The sequence below is a fragment of the Coffea eugenioides genome, chromosome 3 (assembly GCF_003713205.1).
Source record: "Coffea eugenioides isolate CCC68of chromosome 3, Ceug_1.0, whole genome shotgun sequence".
NCBI lineage: Eukaryota > Viridiplantae > Streptophyta > Magnoliopsida > Gentianales > Rubiaceae > Coffea > Coffea eugenioides.
Window position 1 is genome coordinate 43,680,661 of NC_040037.1, and position 21,479 is coordinate 43,702,139.

The 21,479-nt window shown below is 41.0% G+C and overlaps 2 protein-coding genes across 2 annotated transcripts; both read left to right on the forward strand.

Annotated features, from left to right (window-relative positions):
• The first annotated feature begins 10,745 nt into the window (after positions 1-10,745).
• Positions 10,746-12,967, forward strand: LOC113764604 (L-type lectin-domain containing receptor kinase IV.1-like). The gene has a single exon (XM_027308555.1). The coding sequence runs from the start codon at positions 10,748-10,750 to the stop codon at positions 12,737-12,739; it is 1,992 nt and encodes a 663-aa protein (XP_027164356.1). The 5' UTR covers positions 10,746-10,747; the 3' UTR covers positions 12,740-12,967.
• A 4,612-nt stretch (positions 12,968-17,579) lies between these two features.
• Positions 17,580-19,753, forward strand: LOC113766702 (L-type lectin-domain containing receptor kinase IV.1-like). The gene has a single exon (XM_027310867.1). The coding sequence runs from the start codon at positions 17,580-17,582 to the stop codon at positions 19,629-19,631; it is 2,052 nt and encodes a 683-aa protein (XP_027166668.1). The 3' UTR covers positions 19,632-19,753.
• The last annotated feature ends 1,726 nt before the right edge of the window (positions 19,754-21,479 follow it).

Here is a 21,479-nt window from a genome sequence, read left to right on the forward strand (position 1 = left end):
ACCCAAGAAAATTCCTTCATCAGATTTCTTGTCAAACTTTCCAAGATGTTCCTTGATATTCAAAATGAAACATTTACAACCAAATACTTTGAAGTAGCTGACTACAGGCTTTTTATCATACATGAGCTCATAGGAAGTTTTGTTCAAAATTGGTCTTAGAAGAATTCTATTCATGGTATAACAGGCTGTGTTTAATGCTTCAGCCCAAAAATATTTTGGTAAATTGCATTCACTAAGCATGGTTCTAGCAGCCTCTTGGAGAGTTCTATTTTTTCTTTCTACAACTCCATTCTGTTGAGGAACTCTAGCAATAGAGAATTCATGGGTAATACCATTGTGATCACAAAATTCTGAAAAACCACAGAACTTAAATTCTGTCCCATTATCACTTCTAATTCTAACAATTTTCAAGCCAAGCAGATTTTGTACTTTAGCAAATAATGAGGTAAAACTCTTAAAGGCATCATCTTTATGAGCAAGGAATATTACCCAAGTATATCGAGAGTAGTCATCAACAATCACAAAACAATATCTCTTACCACCAAGGCTTGCAGTCTGTGTGGGACCAAACAGATCAAGGTGTAGAAGTTCAAGTGGTTTTGAAGTAGAAATACATTTCTTAGGTTTAAAAGAAACCTTGACTTGTTTTCCAAATTGGCAAGCATCACAGATTCTGTCTTTTTCAAATTTAATTTTTGGAAGTCCTCTCACAAGTTCCTTTTTAGAAATTTCTTTCAGCAAATCCATATTGAAGTGACACAACCTTCTATGCCACAACCATGGGTCCTCATTTGCAACTTTGAGACATTTGAGATGTGAGGAATCAATTTTTTCAAGAAACACTACATAGACATCATTAACCCTTTTTCCTTTGAAAACAATGTTGAACTTTGAGTCAAATATGAGACATTCAAGCTTTTTGAACAATACAAACAAATTCCTATCACACAATTGGCTAACACTTAACAGGTTGTAGCTCAAATTGTCAACAAGAAGAACATTGTGGATAAACGTTTGATCATTTTTACCAACATCGCCAATACCAACAGTCTTGGCTTTGTTATCATCTCCAAATGTTACCTTTCCACTTGCTTTCTGCTTGAGTTTGATGAATTGTGATGCATCACCAGTCATATGTCTTGAACATCCACTATCAATGAACCATTTTGATTCTTTAGCAATGTAATCCTGGTTCACCTACACACAAACCCACAAGATAATACTTGGTACCCTTTATATGTTGGGTCCTTGAGAGTTAGCCTTGTGTTTGACTATCCACATGCATCTCATGCCATTCCTCAAGTTTTTCTTAACATGACAGTTGCTATACATATGACCAGATTGATAACAAAATTTGCATATTGACATTGAATCAATCAAATGAACAGGTTTAATGAATCTGACTTGCCTTCTTCTGTGGATAGCAAATTCATTTGTATATTGGTTCAGTCTTATTCGATGAGTATCAACATAAGGTACAGTGTCATTCTTTTGAAAATGATTCTGTTTCACATGATGTAACAATTTGTATAAGTCATCCATTCTTTTTCTCAAGCTGTATTGCTCACTTTTGAGTGAGTCACAGTAATTTTTCTTTTTGTAAAGTTCAGCAAGCACATCAGTTTCAGTCCTTTTCAGGTTATCATTTTCATGCTTAAGACATTTGTTTTGTTGAAAAAGATTTGCATTGTCTTGTATTAGAAAGCTGATTTTCTGCTTCAGTTCTTTGTTTTTAACATAGGATTCTTTCAAGCTATTGTGCATTTTTTCTAGAAAAGAATTAACATCATCATCAGATTCACTATCACTATTGGTTTGAGAAATGCATTGTGTTACCTCTTCATCTCCAATAGCCATGAAAGCTACTTGAGCAGATTCCTCTTCTTCTTCAACTTCGCCTTCTGAGTTGCAATCATTCCAGGTAATCTGGAAATTGTTGAACTTTGGTTTTCGTTCAATCTTGTTTTCCTTCTTTTTCTTCATTGGACACTCATTTGCATAATGTCCAGGTTGGCCACAATCAAAACACTTATCGTTCTGCTTCTTGATGAACTCTAGTTTCCCTCTATTCCTGAAGTCATTAGTCTGATTGTGAAAGGAATTGCTGGATCCGCCTTTCCTGAATTTTCTCTTATTGAGAAATCTTTTGAAGCCTCTTGTGATGAGTGCAATATCACTGTCATCACCTTCCAAGTCATTTTCCTCCAGTGAGGCAGTTTCATCTTCATCTTGTGAAGCTTTCAAAGCAATACTCTTCCTTCCTTTTGTGTCTTCTTCTTCCTGCAACTTAGATCTAAGTTTCAGCTCATAAGAGGTTAGAGAGTTAATCAGAGATTCAATGGATAAGGAATTTAGATCCTTGGCTTCCTCTATGGCAGTCACTTTGCTTTCCCAATCCTTTGATAGAGCATTCAGAATTTTTCTGTTCTTTTCACCTAGAGAGTACTCCTTCTCAAGCACCTCTAAATCCTTGATCAGATCATTAAATCTACAATACATTTTGTCGATGTTTTCATGAGGCTCCATCTTAAAAGATTCATACTTGGTGACCAGAATGGACTTTTTCTGTTCTCTTACGTTGTCACTACCCTCATGAATTTCTCTTAGCTTATCCCACATTTCTTTGGCAGATTTACACCCTTTTACTCTAATTGACTCATTTGAGTCTAAGGCACTATAAAGAACATTCATGGCTTTGGCATTCAATGTGAGATTGGTTCTATCTTGAGCATTCATCTCAGCTCTCGTTTTTGGCCGCAACAAACCTGTTTCTGCATCAAGAAAGTTAGCATCATGCGGTCCTTCATTCACAATAAACCACAGCTCAATATCAATGGATTGCAAGAAGATAATCATTCTTTCTTTCCAACTAACATAATTGGAACCAGTAAACATGGGAGGCCTAGTAACAGATTGCCCCTCAACAAACATAGCATGACTGGTTGTCATCTTTACTCCAAGCCGTTAGAGCTTAATCTCAAGGAGACCAAGCTCTGATACCAATTGTAAGGATCGAGGACAACCTAAGAGGGGGGGTGAATTAGGCTTTCAAAGACCTGCTAATAAATATTCTACCTTTTTGAACAGACAGCCTTTCTTTATCCCAGATGCCACCCAATGAACAAGATAATCCAATAGCACAGGTATTAGTGAGATGGAGAGAGGAACAGTTTATATAGAAAAGCAGTAAATAAGAGTAAAGAACCAAACCAAGCTTCAAACACAACTGAAGTTTGAACACCACTATAATATACCAAGTTACTTCAAGCTGAATAGACTTGCAACCAATCTTATGTGTACAAGGAAGGGATCACTTCCTTCTTGCCCCAAATCACACTTGGTCAAGCAAGGAAGTTTTACAAACACTCGCAAACCCTCACTGTGCTACACTATTGAAGAAACTATATCACACTTGAAAAACAACTGCACGATGATTGCACATGCAAGGAATACAAATTGTTTCTTTTGAGTATTCTAGCACTTGAATCACTCACAATCTGATGTAGGCTTGATGTACAAAGTTCTTTTGAGGTGATTGACTTTGTTCCTTTTATAGGGGACCAGAGAATTCCTCAATTAATGCTGTCAACGGGTAGAAGGCAGCTGAAGAGTCAACTAGCCGTTGGTGCTGTCGGACGTCCGATGCTTGGTTTTTATGCGTCCGAACGATATAATATGAGTTCTGGAAGTTTTCTTGAGTCCCTTAGGACGTCCGATCATGCGTCCGAGGGTAGGATGAATACTTGGACTTTCTTCTTCAATTCCTTCGGATGGCCGATGCATCCAGAGTACTGTGTCCGAAGATCAGCAACGTTTGTCGGACGTCCGATACACATGTATTGAGCGTCCGAACCTAATTAGTAATAGAGTAACTCCTGGCTTGTCTTCTTCGGACGTCCGAGTCTGAGTTCTTTACTCGTCCGAAGATGCTCAAAGAATGTCGGACGTCCGATACTTTCCTTTTGTGCGTCCGACATCATCCTCAGCAAACTTCATTCCTTTCTGATCTTCTTTTTCTGCTTTAACTTCACATACCTGTTTGGTTTATTTCTGAAAAGGATCTTTACAAAAAGTATTAGAAACATCCAATTGTTTTGTAATCATCAAAAGATATGAATTGAGATAAACACCTACCAACTCTCGCTTCACCTCAGCCCGGGGAGAAGCTCTACCTCTACCTCTCCGCAGCCGACGAGGCTGTCAGCGCTGTTCTTATCCGGGATGAGGGCGCCCAAGTGCCCGTCTATTACGTCAGCCGAGCTCTCCGAGGGCCGGAGACTCGATACACTCAAGTGGAAAAACTGGTGCTGGGGCTAGTCCACGCCGCTCGGCGGCTGAAACCCTATTTCTTGGCTCACCCCATATCCGTCAGGACCGACCAGCCTCTCCGACAGATACCGGTTCGACCCGAGGCCTCCGGGCACCTCACTAAGTGGGCCGTCGAGTTAGGGGAGTACGACCTGTCGTATGAGCCGCGCACCGCCATAAAAGCTCAAGCCTTAGCCGACTTCTTGGCCGAGCTCACCTTCACGGAAGGTCCAGAGTCCACCTCTTCCTTTGCCGAGGTAAGCACCCCATCCCTGTGGACATTGTATGTAGATGGATCCTCTACTGGGGATGGCAGCGGAGCTGGACTGCTCCTGGAAGGACCTCAGGGAGAAGTGTGATCTTACGCCCTCCGCTTTGGCTTCCCAGCCACCAATAACGAAGCCGAGTACGAGGCCTTGATTGCTGGACTCCAGCTGGCCCGCAGGCTCGGCGCCCAGCAAATCCACGTCCGCAGTGACTCCCAACTCGTTGTACGCCAAGTTCTTGGTGAATACGAGACCAAGGGTGAGACCATGCAACGGTACCTCTCCAAAGTTCACCAACTTACCGGGTACTTCGAGTCCTTCGAAATCCAAAGAATACACCGGTCCCAGAATAAACGAGCCGACGCCTTATCCCGGCTGGCTTCCACATCATTCTCTGACCTCAACAAAACAGTCTTAGTGGAAGTCCTGAGTGAACCAGGATACGTGGAAGAGGTGGCCTGCCCCGTGCACTCTGAAGAAACCTGGATGACCCCGTTCATCCTTTTCTTGGGTCAAGGAGCCATTCCCGAAGACCGAGCCGAGGCGAGAAAAATACAACGCAAGGCGGCTCGGTACGCTCTCCGCGATGGAGAACTGTACAAACGCTCCTACCTCGGCCCATGGCTGAGGTGTGTCACTCCCGAGACAGGACGCCATGTCCTTCACGAGATCCACGAAGGCTTGTGTGGAGCTCATGTCGGCCACAGAATGCTAGCCAAGAAGGCTTTGCTTCTTGGATATTTCTGGCCCTCAGTTCGGCAAGACGCCCAGGACCTCGTTCTCGGCAGCCCTTCCTGCCAGGTCCACGCACCCGAACATCACCAGCCCGCAAACCTCATGGTTCCCATCACTTCACCTTGGCCGTTTGAGCAATGGGGGACAGACATCATAGGTCCTTTCCCCAGATCCGTCGGGGGTTATACCTTCCTGGTAACCGCTGTGGATTACTTCACCAAGTGGGTTGAGGCCAAGCCTCTGAGGACCATCACCGGGCTGGCAATTCAAAAATTCTTTTGGAAATGCATCGTCTGCCGCTTCGGCATACCTCAGGTCATCATCTCGGATAATGGAAGACAATTTGCCGAGAACCCCTTTAAAACTTGGTGCACAAACCTTGGCATCAAACAACATTTCACTTCAGTAGGCCACCCCCAGGCCAACGGTCAAGCAGAAAACTTCAACCGAACTCTCTTGCATGGCCTCAAGACCCGACTACACCAAGCTGGAACATCTTGGGTCGAAGAACTCCCCAGTGTCCTGTGGTCCTATCGGACCACGCCGAGGTCAGCCACGCAAGAGACCCCCTTCTCTTTGACCTACGGAGCCGAGGCTGTCATCCCTGCCGAGATCCTTACCCCCAACCCTCGGCTGGCAGCCTATGCCGCCGAGGTGAACAACGAAGAGAGACAGCTGGATCTCGACCTCGTCGATGAACGAAGGGATCTCGCCTCAGCCCGGATAGCTTCCTACAAGAACACACTGACACACTATTACAATGCCCGCGTCAGACACCGTAGATTCCAGCCTGGAAACTTGGTTCTTAGGAAAAACTCAGTCAGCCGAGCTGAACCACAAGGGAAATTATGCCCAAAATGGGAAGGCCTTTACCGAGTTATGGAGTCTGACCTTAAGGGATATTGTAAACTGAGTTACCGAGATGGCTCATTAGTGCCGAGGTCTTGGCACGCCGAGAACCTCAAAATGTATTATGCTTGAATTTTAAATCAAGTTATGACTTCGGATCTTATGTTATTTTTCAACATCGGAATTACGCTATTAAAAAATAAAGGGGGACAAGCAAGGGACGAAGTCAAAGCGAGAAATTAAAGTGCTGAGATGAAAAGAAATAGGCTTTCATTCAACAGAAAAGAGCGTTACAAAAAATGCAAGGCCGAGGTCGGAATGCTACTAAGCACTCTCCACCTCGGCCACCCCTTTAAAGCCCACGAGCCTAGACCCCCGTCTCGGCTCCCTCCTGGGCAGCCTTCTCTCCGGACTCTCCTCCGCCGGGGTGAAATTCTTTTCCATGCTCTTCGCCGATGTCCCCTTCCGGCTTCGTCTCCCCCAGCTTCTTCACCCTCCTCGAACACTTCGTCGAGTTCGGACAGCCACTTGTTGAACTCGTTCTGGACTTCGGCCAAGTTCCTTCCGGTCTGGAGGCCGTCGGCCATCCGGTCGCACAACTCCTTAGAGTCCTCGTTGTAGCTGTCATTGTCTTTCAACAACTCCAAGGCTTCGGAGGAGAGGTAGGCTGCGGCCGCGTCCACACCCGACGTGAAGCCAAACATGAAGTTTGGTGTGAGCAGTTGGCCGAGATCCTTGGTGAAGGCCTCAGACCTCCGAAATGCGTCCACTGCCGAGGCCCCAACACTGTTGAGGGCTTGCTCATGAGACTTCTTCACCTCGTCCCCCCTCTTCTGCTCTTCTTCGAGGGCCGATCTGAGACTATTCATTGTAACCTCGGCCTCCTCACCCTTAGCTTCGGCCTCCTTAAGCTGTCTTTGAAGCTCGGCCTTCTCAGACTCGGACACCGCCAATTTCTTCTCCAACTTGGAGATCTGATTTTGCAGCTTGCCGGTGTCCTGCTCCTCGACCAGAGCACAGTACCGGTGTGTCATCTCGGCCACAAAAGCTGAGGTGGAAGTTGTGCTCACCATGAGGCTTTGAACCATCTCGGCCGGGGACAGCTTCTTCATAAACTCCAAATCCCTTGGCAGGGGGGAGTGCATTACTAGCTCCTGGGCAACCCGAGGATGGCTGCACCTGTCGTTGACCGAAAGCTTCCAGTTCGGACACCAGTGCCCGCTGGGGTGTGTCCTCTCCTCCCCGGAAAACACCGGGGGGCTATGGAAACGATTCCATAGCGAGGTCCCCGAGACTGCGTTGGCCGGGGGTTTCAACTGCTTGCCTCGGCCATGAGAAGGTGGAAGTGCCGTGATGACTCCAAGGGGCACCCCCTCTGGCACGGACGAGGTGGACCCCGTAGCTACGGTGGCCGAGCTGCTTTGGCCAGCCGCGGTGGGAGTGCTTTTAGCCGCCGAGGTTTTGGCAGCTTGTCCTTGAGATTTCTTCTTTGGCGGAGGTGCCGATGTCTCGCCAGAACTCTTTCTCTTCTGCCTCTTGGCCACTTCGGACGAGCCCGATACGACGATGTCGGACAGTTTAGTCACTGCACAAGAAACAAATATTATCATATGCCTTAGCCGAAGTGAAATCAAAGTTATTAAGGAAAATTACAAGGAATCTTAAGTTTGGTGGAGGTGAAGGGAGTTTTGGCAGGACTGAGCAAAGCTCGGCTGATTCCCCCGTCAACCAGCACGGCTTCGGGGTAGTCCAGACTGAATATCCGAAGTCCTGACCCCATCAGCTTCTGGAAGGCCTCCTCCTCGGCATCCCCCGCGGAGGAGTCGGCCTTCGCTTTAATTGGCCTCCACCAGAAGCCCCTGGGGAAGTCCACTTCGGACACAAAGAAGAAGTCGCGCTTCCAATTCTTGATCGAGCCGGGAGAACCAATCACCAACTTCGGAATGGCATTGTTCCGATTGCCAACATAAAACCATCCCTTATCTGTCCCGTGCGCCTTGAGGGTATAGCATCGGCGGAAGAGGTCGACAGAGGGAGTCACCTCCTGATGTCGGCACAGCATTTCGAACCCTACAATGATACGGATCGCGTTCGGGGTGAGCTGGGTAATCCTCACGAAGAAGTGACGAAGCAAGTCTCTGAAGAACCTCGACGTGGGCATCCTCTGCCCGGCCTCTAACTGTTGGACATAGATGGCCACCATGCCCAAGGGGGGCTTTTCGGCCGAGTCATCTGCCCCGGGCGGTATAATCTCGTACCCCGACCGGAAGGGGTACTTGTGTATCACCTTCACGGCCCTATCTCTTCCGATGCGACTTCTAAACTTCGGCATCTTGCCGAAGTCGATGTTGGCTGTGCCCTTGGGGGCGACAGGCTCCAGTACGCCCTCGTCGTGTGGTATCTCGACGCCGAGCTCCTCGTTATAGTCCACCTCGGAACCACCATCGCTCATCTCGGACGACTCCAACTCCGAGGCTGCCTCGCTGGCCCCCGCCCGGTTGATCCCTCCTCAGAACTCGGGGTCGACCCTTCTGAGCTGGACGTCGTCGTTTCTTCCTCAGGATCCGGCCTCACCTCGGTCTGGTAGCTCGGAGTCACGGTCTCTTTATGGGTCTTAGCCGTTTTGGCCATGGGTGAAAGACGAGATAAGAAAGAAGAGGGATACTTACTATTGCCTACGGAATTGGACGAAGTTGATGACCTCGGCTCTGATCTCGGCTCTGACCTCGGCTACTAGACTGATCTCGGCTACGCTCACGAACTTGGAAGGTCTCAGATGAAAATGAAAGGTGTGAGAAGTGCGGTGAGGGGGACACCCCTATTTATAAGGGTTTGGGGGGAACCCGAAGAGGCGGCAAGAATGCGAAAGGACGGCCACGTTCGAATTCGAAACGCCGTGCCTCCCTCTCTCCTCATTAATGCCCCGTCCTTTCAGCTGACACCCTCTGCACGAAACGTCCCACTACTTCACGACACGACGGTTACCAGTGACCACGTCCTATCAGCTGACCTGCCCACGTGTCACGTCCCCGCATTTCTCGGAGCAGTTTCGACACTCCGACTCTTTACGACTTCGGCCCAAGGAAGCCTTGGTACCTCCCTGGCCCGGAGATACCGAGGCTTGGGGGACTTATTGAGGGTGCTCACCTCGGCAACCCCTATGTCCGAGGTGAACTCACCTCGTCCCTCATGTGAGCTCATCCGTGCCCCTGGGCCTACCCCCTAAGCTCGGCCACATCCCCAGTCTACCGTGTAGGTGATCTCGGCAACTCCACCTCAGCTGCACGCTGATGATGCCAAGACACCTGACATCACCCGGGATCAGTGCTTTATCTGAAAAGCACTGTCGCACTTAATGGCTACTGCGAAGGACTCCGCGTCACCCTGTCCAGGCGGCTACAGTGTCAGGGTCAGGCCATCTGGCAGGGAGCAGAGCCGTAATGGCAGGGCATGGGTCCCACCGGCATAAGACCTCCATCCTGCCCTCCACTCTCATCCTATAAATACCCCACAGGCTCCCAACAAGTAAGCACACTGTTCATTTGACAATACTACTGCTCTTCTCTCGTTCTCATACTAACTTGATCGTCGGAGTGATCCCAGGGGAGAAGCCCCGCCATCCACTTCGGACACGAGGATACACCTCACTTTATCTCAGAGGAGCCTGATTCTGGTCGGTTCAATTACCCACCAAAAATCGCCCCTTCAGTATGAGTTTTCCAAAAGTGATCATGACAAAAAGATCAGTTATAAGTAGGTGTTTCATGTCATTTATACCATCACAGAGTTGTTCATGAAGATTCAAGTTCGTGATAAAATTGGAAATGATCATAATGAAGAGCTTAATTTAAGGGAGAAAATGATGGAATCAAACTAAGGAATCCTATTTGTTTATTTCCTTATTGTTTTAATTTCTGGTTTCGATGTCCCGTTTATTTAGTTTGCACATTGGTTTAGGAAATTCCAATCAATTCCATGTAAGTTTTGATTTACAATTGTATTTGTTTAGAAAGTTCAACAATTTATAAATAATGCTAGTGTAGTAGATTATTACTTGAAAAGTTGATTTGAATTTTGAGAAGTTCTTGAATTGCAAGAAATACGAAAAGTTTTTAAATTGATATTTGTGAGTTGTCATAAGGAAAAGATTACGGCTTGATATTGTTATCATTGAATTTTAAATTAATAAAATTATTGAGTATATATTATGTGCTTATTCTCCTTTCTTTTTCACATATTTTTTTATATGATAAAATTACTTTTCAGTGTACGAAATTTTTCGTGCGAACAAAGTCAACTAACAAGAAATTTGGACATATCAAAATAAAAAGCACAATAATTGCAATAAGACGGAAGGAGATTATAGAACCACCATATAATTAAAAAAGACCACTTGCGTGGTGGCCCAAATCCCTTAAAAGAAGGTGTAACGTGGCTACGATACCTGCTTGTCATTTGCATTAGTTAAAAAGCAGTCAAAGTGTGTGTGAGAAATTAGAAAGGAGCGTGGAGAAAAAGCAACGCTAGACAGTATGATATAAGCTACAAAATTAAGAAGACTTTGGCAATTGGCATCCAACTCTTTAGTCATGACATTGAAACTAGGAACAGCAGTCTTAGCCTATTTTCTACTTCCCTTTGCAGCTGGTGCCGCAGCTTCTGATGATGCTGGGTTCATCTTTCAAGGATTTCAACAATCAAATCTAAGCCTGGATGGATTAGCCACGGTAACCAACAATGGCCTCCTACGAATAACCAACACCACCATATCACAAACTGGGCACGCCTTCTATCCTAATCCTATCAACTTCAAGAGCACATCTAATAGTTCAGCTTTCTCCTTTTCCACCCAATTTGTGTTTGCTATAGTACCCGATCTCTCAGGCTTAACTGGTACCGGAATGGCTTTCGTGATTGCACCAACAAGAAACCTTACAAAAGTGCCTGACTCGCAGTTTATCGGCCTCTTTGATAACAGCACCAATGGAAATCAAACAAATCACGTCTTTGCTGTGGAGCTTGACACTTACCAAAACCAAGATTTTGGAGATATCAATGACAACCATGTCGGTATTGATATTAACTCTGTGATCTCCAACGTATCCATGCCAGCGAGTTACAAAGCTAATAACAAGAATTCATTTGAAAACTTAACTCTTATCAGCGGTCAACAGATGCAACTTTGGGTGGAATACGATGGGATGGATAGGAGAATCGATGTTACATTAGCTCCAATAGCTGCTGCCAAACCACATACTCCTCTTCTGTCTTTGAGATATGATCTTTCGCCAATTTTAAAGCAAACCATGTATGTTGGCTTTTCTGCAGCCTCTAGTCCACTCGAAATAGGAACATCTCATTTTATACTTGGATGGAGCTTCAAGATGGATGGTGTTGCACAAGCTATCGATCTCTCCCAGCTCCCCAAGCTTCCTCGGTTTGGACATAAGAAAGTGTCTAAATTTTTCACCGTGGGATTGCCCCTGATTTGCATTACTTTTTTATTAATACTAATATCTGGAGTGGCTTATTATCTAAGGAGAAAGTGGAAGTTTGCAGAAGTGCTAGAAGAATGGGAGCTAGCTTACGGACCTCACAGGTTCAAGTATAAAGATTTATACATTGCCACCAAGGGGTTCAGAGAACAAGAGCTGTTGGGAGAAGGCGGGTTTGGCATGGTCTACAAAGGCGTGTTGCCGACAAACATGGTTGAGGTTGCTGTCAAGAAGGTCTCTCATCGAGCAAGACAGGGAATGAGAGCATTTATTGCAGAAATAGTCAGTATTGGGCGCTTACGCCATAGAAATTTAGTGCCACTCTTGGGTTATTGTAGGCGTAAAGGAGAGTTGCTTTTGGTATACGAGTTCATGTCCAATGGTAGTCTAGACAGATTTCTGTTCAACCAACCAAAGCGTACTCTCAACTGGAACCAAAGATTTCGAGTCATCAAAGGTGTGGCGTCAGCATTACTCCATCTACACGAAGAATGGGAGCAAGTAGTGATCCACCGAGATGTCAAAGCCAGTAATGTATTGTTAGATGGTGAACTAAATGGAAGATTGGGAGATTTCGGCCTGGCAAGGCTATACGATCATGGAACTCTGCCTCAAACCACCCATGTAGCGGGATCTTTTGGGTACCTTGCCCCTGAGTATAGTAGGACAGGGAGGGCCACAACGAAGACTGATGTATATGCTTTTGGGGCCTTTTTGCTAGAGGTTGCATGTGGGAGAAGGCCAATAGATCCCCGAGCAGAACCAGAAGAGAGTATCATTTTGGTTGATTGGGTATTTTTGTGCTGGAAAGAAGGGGATATTCTCCAAGCAGTTGATCAAAAGCTGGGTGCTGAGTATGTGAAAGAGGAAGCAGAATTGGTGTTGAAACTAGGCTTGTTGTGCTCTCATTCAGAACCAAATCTTAGGCCAAGTATGAGGCAAGTTCTATTGTACTTGGAGGGATCAGTTGCCCTGCCAGATTTATCATCACTGGCCATGAGGGGTTCTACTGTTGGTTTTGACGTTTCCACAGACAAATGTTTTTCACATACTGTAGCAGACTATCTTCTCTCCGATGGTCGGTAATTAAGATGCTTATCTTTCTGATTTATTAATTTTTTGTAAAAAAAGCTTCTACTCCTGTACTTATTTTGTTTGGTGCATTTTCTGGCATATCTGTTCTATATTTCCTATCTTTCTACCCACTAGAACCCCTAGTTCTCTCTCTTTATTAGTGTGGCAGATCTCATATATGTAATCTATTATCTAGTTTCAACAAGTCTTGTAAAAAGATTCATTAATAGCAGCTATGCATCTATCATCCCACCATACTCGAGAATAAGTGCAAAGATAGCCAAGAGCCCAGGAGCTTCACACATCAACTGATCAAACACTGGACTAAATTTTTCCTCCGTTATTCGTGCTTCTATACTTGGTAGAAATTGTTAATTTCCTTCAATTCTTCCGTCAAACTTCAAAATTAGCTTGATAACAATTTCGCAAGTGCTCATTATATGTCCGAGCACCCAAATTTAGTACCATGACAAACACAACTCAGATTTATTGCATGGTAACTGGCTTGTTACCTAAGAAACTTGGTATTTGGATGTTGCACAATAATATCTTACAAAACATCAAAAAGTACTGAACAATTCTTAGGATCAGAGGTCTCACAAATTTCAATTCAAATCAATTTTTTCTTATGATGTAAACAAACGAACGCATGATGTAAATGGATTTAGATAGGATGTAAAGTATAACCAAGTGGGAATGCGGTGTAAAAAGATAGAAAATGACGATTCTATTTTCAACTAATTTCAGCTAAAACTTATGAGGGGAAAATCCTTCAATCCTAACGTGCACGGTCTTAATTTGAAAGCAAGTCGTTTTACAGCATCTTGATGGAAGATTGTGGACAATTCTTTAATTAGTTTACTAAGTCAGTCGTCAGACTACAAAGTCAATCTGGTGGGGGCCAAAAGATTTAATGTGGGGGTTTCCAATCGGCCCAATCTTGATGCATTTCGGCTTCCACCCCAGACCTTGTTTTCTAGCAATTATCTTTGATTGATCTACGAGAGGAAGGATTTGTTAACGGAAGATAAGACTTAATTTGGAACTATCAAATCTTCTGAAGCGGTGGCAGTTGAGCCAAGCTCGATGATTTTCTAGCAATTATTTGTAGATGTGGACTTCCATTCAATCGATTTCTAGAAAAATTAATTCAATGTGATGGGTCCCATCCCACGTCAATTTCCATTCTTTAAAAAATGTCTCCCCCGTACTCAATTACCTACCCAAGTCATGCTTTTGACTTTTTTTCAACTGTTCTTTTACGGGTGTTGATTTTTATTCATATTTTGTTATTTATATGTCCAAGAAGAAAACAATCCAAATACTCAACTGTAACATTAAATATTAAGAAAACAATAATTAAAGTTCAATCTGAAAATCAAAGTATTACAAAATCTTTACATAAAAATTGGGTAGCTTGAAAATTAAACACATCTAAAGCCATGTTTGATAAAACTAAAGTCTAGAATCTTAAAATTTGAAATATGAAAATTAAGTGCTAAAAATATTAAATTGCTAAATTGATAAAGCTATTTTTGTTTAATAACTAACTGAATTATAGCACTGAATTGAAATATCACACAAATATTATACTTTAAAAATTATCTTTATTTGTATATTTAGAGAGAAAGGAAAACATGCATGTGCGCGTGTGTATGTGTGAAAGAGAGAGAATAATGAATCAATTGAAACATGGGATTTAAGTGCATGTATTTATGTGTAAGAGTGTGTGTGTGCCAAATAGACAAAGAGCAAATGCCATTTTTTTTGTGTAAGAACATGTGTGAGAGTCTATTATATATGTGAGAGGCATAGTGTATGTAGTGAGAAAATTCAGTAAAAAATGTCCACTTAAAATTTTATACACAAATTAAGTAGTGCTTAATATATTAAATGATAAGGCAATTAAATTATCAAATATGCTAAATTCAAAAGTCTCTAAATGAAAAAATTTTCAGCATTAAGTAGAGTTATCAAACTGGCCTAATTGAAAGCCTATTTACTCATAAATGAACAGTCCAATCTTGGACAAGGTTAAGATTTGATGTATCAATACTATTATATTTTTTTCAAACAAAACTCACCAAACCCCATGTATTTACTGAAATTTTGATTCTCCATACATTCAAGATATTGAAAGATATTCAAGATGTTCTCTTTCCACAGAGTCCAAAAATACATGAGCGTACCAACAGACAATTGAGTGAAATCCTGTTTTCAGAATGTGTCAATGTATCAATACTATTAGGCATGCCATTTAGAGGAGAAAAAATAATTAACTATATATTTAGTGCTCACATACGTGCATGTGTATGTCTGTTTATGTGTGTATGTATGTACACATGTACATAAGAAAAATGCATACGAATGTATATATATGTGTGTGTGTGCGTGCACTGTGCACATATACATATACATATATGCACATACATATGCATATATACACACATACATACAAATCGTCCAAAGAGCAAGACCCTTTTCGAATAAGTCAATTCATTTGGAATCGTGCGGAACTACTCTCTTTCCTATTCAAGGATTAGCCTCTGGCTTTATGTTTTCACATCGAGAATTATTTGCAAATGAAGAGATGTCCATATACACATATGTATATGTATATCTATATATATGTACATATCACTTTTTCTTTTATACATTTCTCTTAACAGATTTGGTAGCAAAATCAGCCCTCTGTCAACCAAAGTGCGTAAAATGTTGACTACTATCCCAGACAGCAAACTTTTTATTCTAGCCTTACATTTGTGAGCCACAAAACAAATAATTTAATATTCTAAAGTGCAAAAAACGAGAACTGGAACCTGTCTCCCTCATCACGTGGAAGACCAACATAATCTATCTATACTATATTAGAAGCACCAATATGATTTGGTAAGTTTGTTATTTAGTTTTTCTTTCCTAAAATTCCCTTATTAGATATAAATGTAATCCTAAGTATTACTGGGGCTTTTTATTGCTACCAACCTTCAAATTTTGTTTTAGAAGTAGAATTCCTTATACAATAGAGATTGAGTTGGAAAGATTATAGGTTTACTTGAAAACTTTTTCCTTTAAAATTTAATGACCAAACATTTGCTAGGCCACAGTCTTAAAAATCTTAACTAACTTCATGTATATCAGCCTTTTTAACTTTTTATAGATTCAATGTCCTGTTACATGATATTACATTAAACAAGTTGCATATCACTGTATCAGTGGATGCATATTCAAATACATAAGATAGTTTATACAAAGAGCGTACATAGACATGTTAAATTTAGCTCAAATCCCTCAAAGTCATAATTTTTGTTTTACGTTTCCGTGATGTTACTGAATCAATAAGATATGTCCAAAGATGGACTTTGTTGACATATATCTAATTCTAAATTAATATCAATAGAATCAGTGACCCCTTAATGATTATATTATGTTCCAAAGTCCTTTTCTATTCTTTTTGTGGTTATTCATGTAATATTGGCCTTTAAATTTCATCTAGGAAAAATAAACTTGTTAAAGTAAATTTCAGTAGAGTTTAAAAATAGATTATAGAATTAGTGAAGAACGAGAAAAAAACTGTGGGTGGATAATTTAGAAATAAACATGAATTAGAAAACAAAATTTATGTAAATTGATTTTACGTGGAATAAATAATTGTGGAGAAATAAAAGAAAGGGGAAAACATTGACCAAAAATAAAGACAGATTGAATGGATCACCAATGTGATTTAGTAATTTGGCAATTTAGGTTTTTTTCTCAACAGTACCTTTGCCATAGACTCTAATTATAATTAATTACGCTGTGATATCTTGAGATACTAATGCCTAAACAGCAGCAACAACTTTTTGGGATTTTCTTATAATATTTACTTTTCATTCTATAACAAACAAAAAAATCAAGCTCCAAATCTCAAGGAAAACAGAGGAATTAGTAAGCATAATCCTATACACATCTCTTTACATTCACAAAATTTTGACTTGACAAACATTAAAAATTGTGTTTCAGTCTATTGGTAAATCCATTCCTATGTAGTTGTCCATCGTTGAACAAATAATTTATCATTAGAAACATTTTGAACTTTTCTTTCACCGTTCATTCCTATGTACTTGTCCACTGTTCATGTGAATATTAATTCTTTAACCATAAAATTTTAATTCGAGAGACTATTAAATCACAATAAAATCTCAATCTTACTAAATTATTTTTGATAATATGTGCATAACATCTATAGCATAACCATAACTTTCTTGTGGTCTTCTGAAATGTTTCTAAAATTCAATTCATGCACAATAGACTAATTGTTGATTTATTTTGTCTTTTATGGGTTATAAAATGGAATTTACAATTTAAGTACCTCTTTTTGTATCTCCTGAAAATTTGTACGTACACAACAATGCTGCAAATCAATAAATATTAAGTAAAACATAACCTTAAGCAGGACACCAGGCATCGTTCAAAGCACGTTCTCTTATACTAGTTACAATAATGCCATCGTGGTTCTAATTTTCTTTGGCACCTTGTAACACTAACGTCATTGTTTAAACAGTAGTCATCCTTTTTCACAATTAAATTGATCATTAATGTCTTAGTTGATGCTGAATAAAAGTATAAACAAGCTATTCAAATGATGTAAGCTTACTTTACGTAAATAACGTGCTTTAGTCATTAATTTTTGTGTTCCCACTTAACATTTTGAACCATTGGAAATCCGAATGAACGGCGAAAGAAAACTCGTTCAAGGTATCAATTGATGTCGTGGGAACCACTGACTATTGGCCGCTTGTATTTGTTTGTATTCAAAGTAATGAAATACAATAACAAGTCACGTAATGACTCGTCATTGTAGCATGATCCAGCCATGTCATTGAAACTAGTAACAGCAATCTTAGCCTATTTTCTAGTTCGCATCGTAGTCGGTGCAGCAGCTTCTGATGATGTTGGGTTCATCTATCAGGGATTTCAGTCATCAAATCTAAGCCTGGATGGATTAGCCAAAGTCACCGATAATGGCCTCCTACGGATAACTAACAACACCAAATCACAAAGTGGGCATGCCTTCTATCCTAATCCCATCAACTTCAAGAGCACATCTAATAGTTCCGCTTTCTCCTTTTCCACCCAATTTGTGTTTGCTATAGTACCCGATGTCCCAGGCGTGATTGGTCCGGGAATGGCTCTTGTGATTGCACCAAGAAGAAACCGTACAGAAGGGCCTATGTCAAAGTTCTATAGTATGGAAAGTCTCGGCCTCTTTGATGGAAACACCGATGGAAATCAGACAAATCACGTTTTCGCTGTGGAGCTTGACACTTTTCAGAACTCAGATTTGGGAGATATTAATGCCAATCATGTCGGTATTGATATTAACTCTGTGAGGTCCAAGGTATCAAGGCCAGCAAGTTACCAAGCTAATAACAAGAATTCATTTGACAACTTAACTCTTAGCAGCGGTCAATCGATGCAACTTTGGGTGGAATATGACGGGGTGGATAGGAGAATCGATGTTACGTTAGCCCCAGTAGCGGCCACCAAACCACATACTCCTCTTTTGTCTTTGACATATGACCTTTCGCCGATTTTAGTGCAAAGCATGTATGTTGGCTTTTCTGCTGCCACTAGCCCAGTAGAAAGAGGAACATCTCATTTTATACTTGGATGGAGCTTCAGGATGAATGGTGTTGCGCAAGCTCTCGATCTCTCTCGGCTCCCCAAGCTACCTCGGTCTGGACATAAGAAAGTGTCTAAATTTTTCACTGTGGGATTGCCCCTGATTTGCTTACTTTTGTGGTTAGTACTAACATCTGGAGTAGCTTATTATCTAAGGAGAAAGTGGAAGTTTGCAGAATTGCTGGAAGAATGGGAGCTAGCTTATGGACCTCACAGGTTCAAGTATAAAGATTTATACATTGCCACCAAGGGGTTCAGAGAAAAAGAGCTGTTGGGAGAAGGTGGATTTGGCAGGGTCTTCAAAGGCGTTATGCCAACGAACAAGGTTGAGGTTGCTGTCAAGAAGGTCTCTCATCAAGCAAGACAGGGAATGAGAGAATTTGTTGCAGAAATCGTCAGTATTGGTCGCTTAAGCCATAGAAATTTAGTACCGTTCTTGGGTTATTGTCGGCGTAAAGGAGAGTTACTTTTGGTATACGAGTTCATGTCCAACGGTAGTCTAGACAAGTTTTTGTATGACCAACCCAAATATACGCTCCACTGGAGCCAAAGATTTCATGTCATCAAAGGTGTAGCATCAGGATTATTCTATCTACACGAAGAATGGGAACAAGTTGTGATCCACAGAGATGTAAAAGCCAGTAATGTACTACTGGATTGTGAACTGAATGGAAGATTAGGCGATTTCGGCCTGGCAAGGCTATACGATCACGGGACTCTTCCTCAAACCACCCATGTAGTAGGATCTCCTGGCTACCTTGCTCCTGAGCATAATAGGACAGGGAAGGCCACAACGAGAACTGATGTATATGCTTTTGGGGCATTTTTGCTAGAGGTTGCCTGTGGAAGAAGGCCTATAGAACCCCGAGCAGCACCAGCAGAAAATTTCATTTTGGTTGATTGGGTATTTTCGTGCTGGAAAGCAGGCAATGTTCTCCAGGCGGTTGATCAAAGGCTACGCACCGAGTATGTGAAAGAGGAAGCAGAATTGGTGTTGAAACTAGGCTTGTTGTGCTCTCATTCAGAACCGCAGAGTAGGCCAAGTATGAGGCAAGTTCTGCTGTACTTGGAGGGATCAGTTGCCCTGCCAGAATTATCATCACTGCCCATGGGCGTTTCTGCTGTTGGTATTGGCTTCGCCCATCCTGCTGCCTTTGAAGATACTACATCGTCATTTGCATCTTCCACAGACAAAAGTTTCTCACATTCTGTAGCAGACTCTGTTCTCTCTGGTGGTCGGTAACTTTACTAAATTTAGGGAAATAAAAGTGCTTATTTTGTTGAGTGCATTTTTATTATCTTTCTACCCAGGAGAGCCCCTTGTACTGTTTATTAGTGTGGCATCTCAAATATGCAATGTTTTAATATTGAAGCCTTTTCTTTTCCCCTTTTCTGTGTTTTCTGTTTTCTAGTTTCTGTATGTCTTGTAAAAAGATTGATTCATGTAGAACTCGAATTTAAAATTCTAGTAATAATAAATATATGCAGGGTTACAGAATTGAAAAGAGAATATAATTATTCAAAATATTTATGTGGGATAATGAGAAAGGAATAAACGCAACTCACAATATTATTGAAATTTTAAACAATAGAAGAAAATGACACCATAATAAAATCTTATAAACACTCTTAAGCTCTCTTAAGAAAATACCTAAACTATTGCCCTATTTATAACTTATTAAGAGATTTAAAATAAGAAATCCTAAATAATACAACTACCAAAAACCTAACTTCAATAAAACTAGTGGATAAATAAATAGAAACTTCCACGTTTGGTTTATTTTGCCAACAATTAATAGCAGCTAATCATTAACATCTTTTTTGAGAGCAAATTAAATTGTTGCACTAAAACATTCTGGAAACCATCCCACCATACCTATGTATAAGAGCAAAGATAGCCCAGAGCACAGAAACTTCAACAATTAAATGCCCAAAGACTGAAACTATCTGGTCCTTTACTCCAAAGCGACTCACATTTTTGTCCCATACTGAACAATTCAATGGATCTTTTCAATTCTTTGACACTTCATTGAGCTTTTCGTGCATTAGTCATGCTTCTTGATTGCTAGAATTTAATTGTTAGTTTCAGTTAAATGTTCCATCAAATTTCAAAATTAGCTTGATAACGATTTTCTGTGAGCTAATTATATGTGTATATATATATATATATATATATATATATATGTATATGTATATGTTGAAGAAGAGCTAAGGAAAGAAGAATGAACTTCATAGTGTAATCAAAGAAAGGGACCGTTTACTACCAAAGTCCTTGGACACATACAATCGGGATTTTAATGCATTTCTACAAGCCTAGTCAAGCCCGCAGTTGACTGACAATTACAGAAACCCTTAATCCCTAACGTGCACGGTCTTAATTTGAACGTATTCCATGGTACAAAGCACTTGTCATTTTACAGCATCTTGACGGAGGAATGTAGAAATTTCTTTAATCAGTTTGATAAGCCCGTCTTCGGACTACAAAAATTCCTCTACATATGAAAGGCAATCTGAGGGGACCCAAAGGAAAAAAAAATCAATTTGGCAAGTTGTTATTAGGAGTGTGCAAAATCGAAAAATTTCGATTTACCGATTGAATTCGAATTGAATTCGAAATTTTCGAAATCAGTAATTCAGAATTTTGTATTGAATTCGAAATTTCCGATTTCGAATTCATAATTCAAAATCGAAATTTCCGATTTCAATTTCGTTTTATTATATATATATATTAATATACATTTATTTATATATAATAATAATATTTTTATTTCCTTTTATAAATATATAATAATTATAATAATATTTTTATTTCAATTTCATTTTATAATATATATTTATATATAACAATATTTTTTATAATATATGTAATATAAAATTTATATTATATAACAATACATCTAACACAAAAGAAAAAAAAGGGGAAAAAGCTTTCCGAATTCGGTGAATTTGGAATTGACCGAATTCCGAATTGAATTCGGAATCGAAATCGAAATTGGAACTGGTGAATTCGAAATCGAAATCGGTCAGTAATTTCTATGCCAAAATTTTGAAAAATTTTGAATTTAAACTTCCGAATTACCGAATTCGAATT

Bases quoted from the DNA above. Each gene is read 5' to 3' on its own strand.
- LOC113766702 (XM_027310867.1), top strand. From the start codon at position 17,580: ATGTCATTGAAACTAGTAACAGCAATCTTAGCCTATTTTCTAGTTCGC.
- LOC113764604 (XM_027308555.1), top strand. From the start codon at position 10,748: ATGACATTGAAACTAGGAACAGCAGTCTTAGCCTATTTTCTACTTCCC.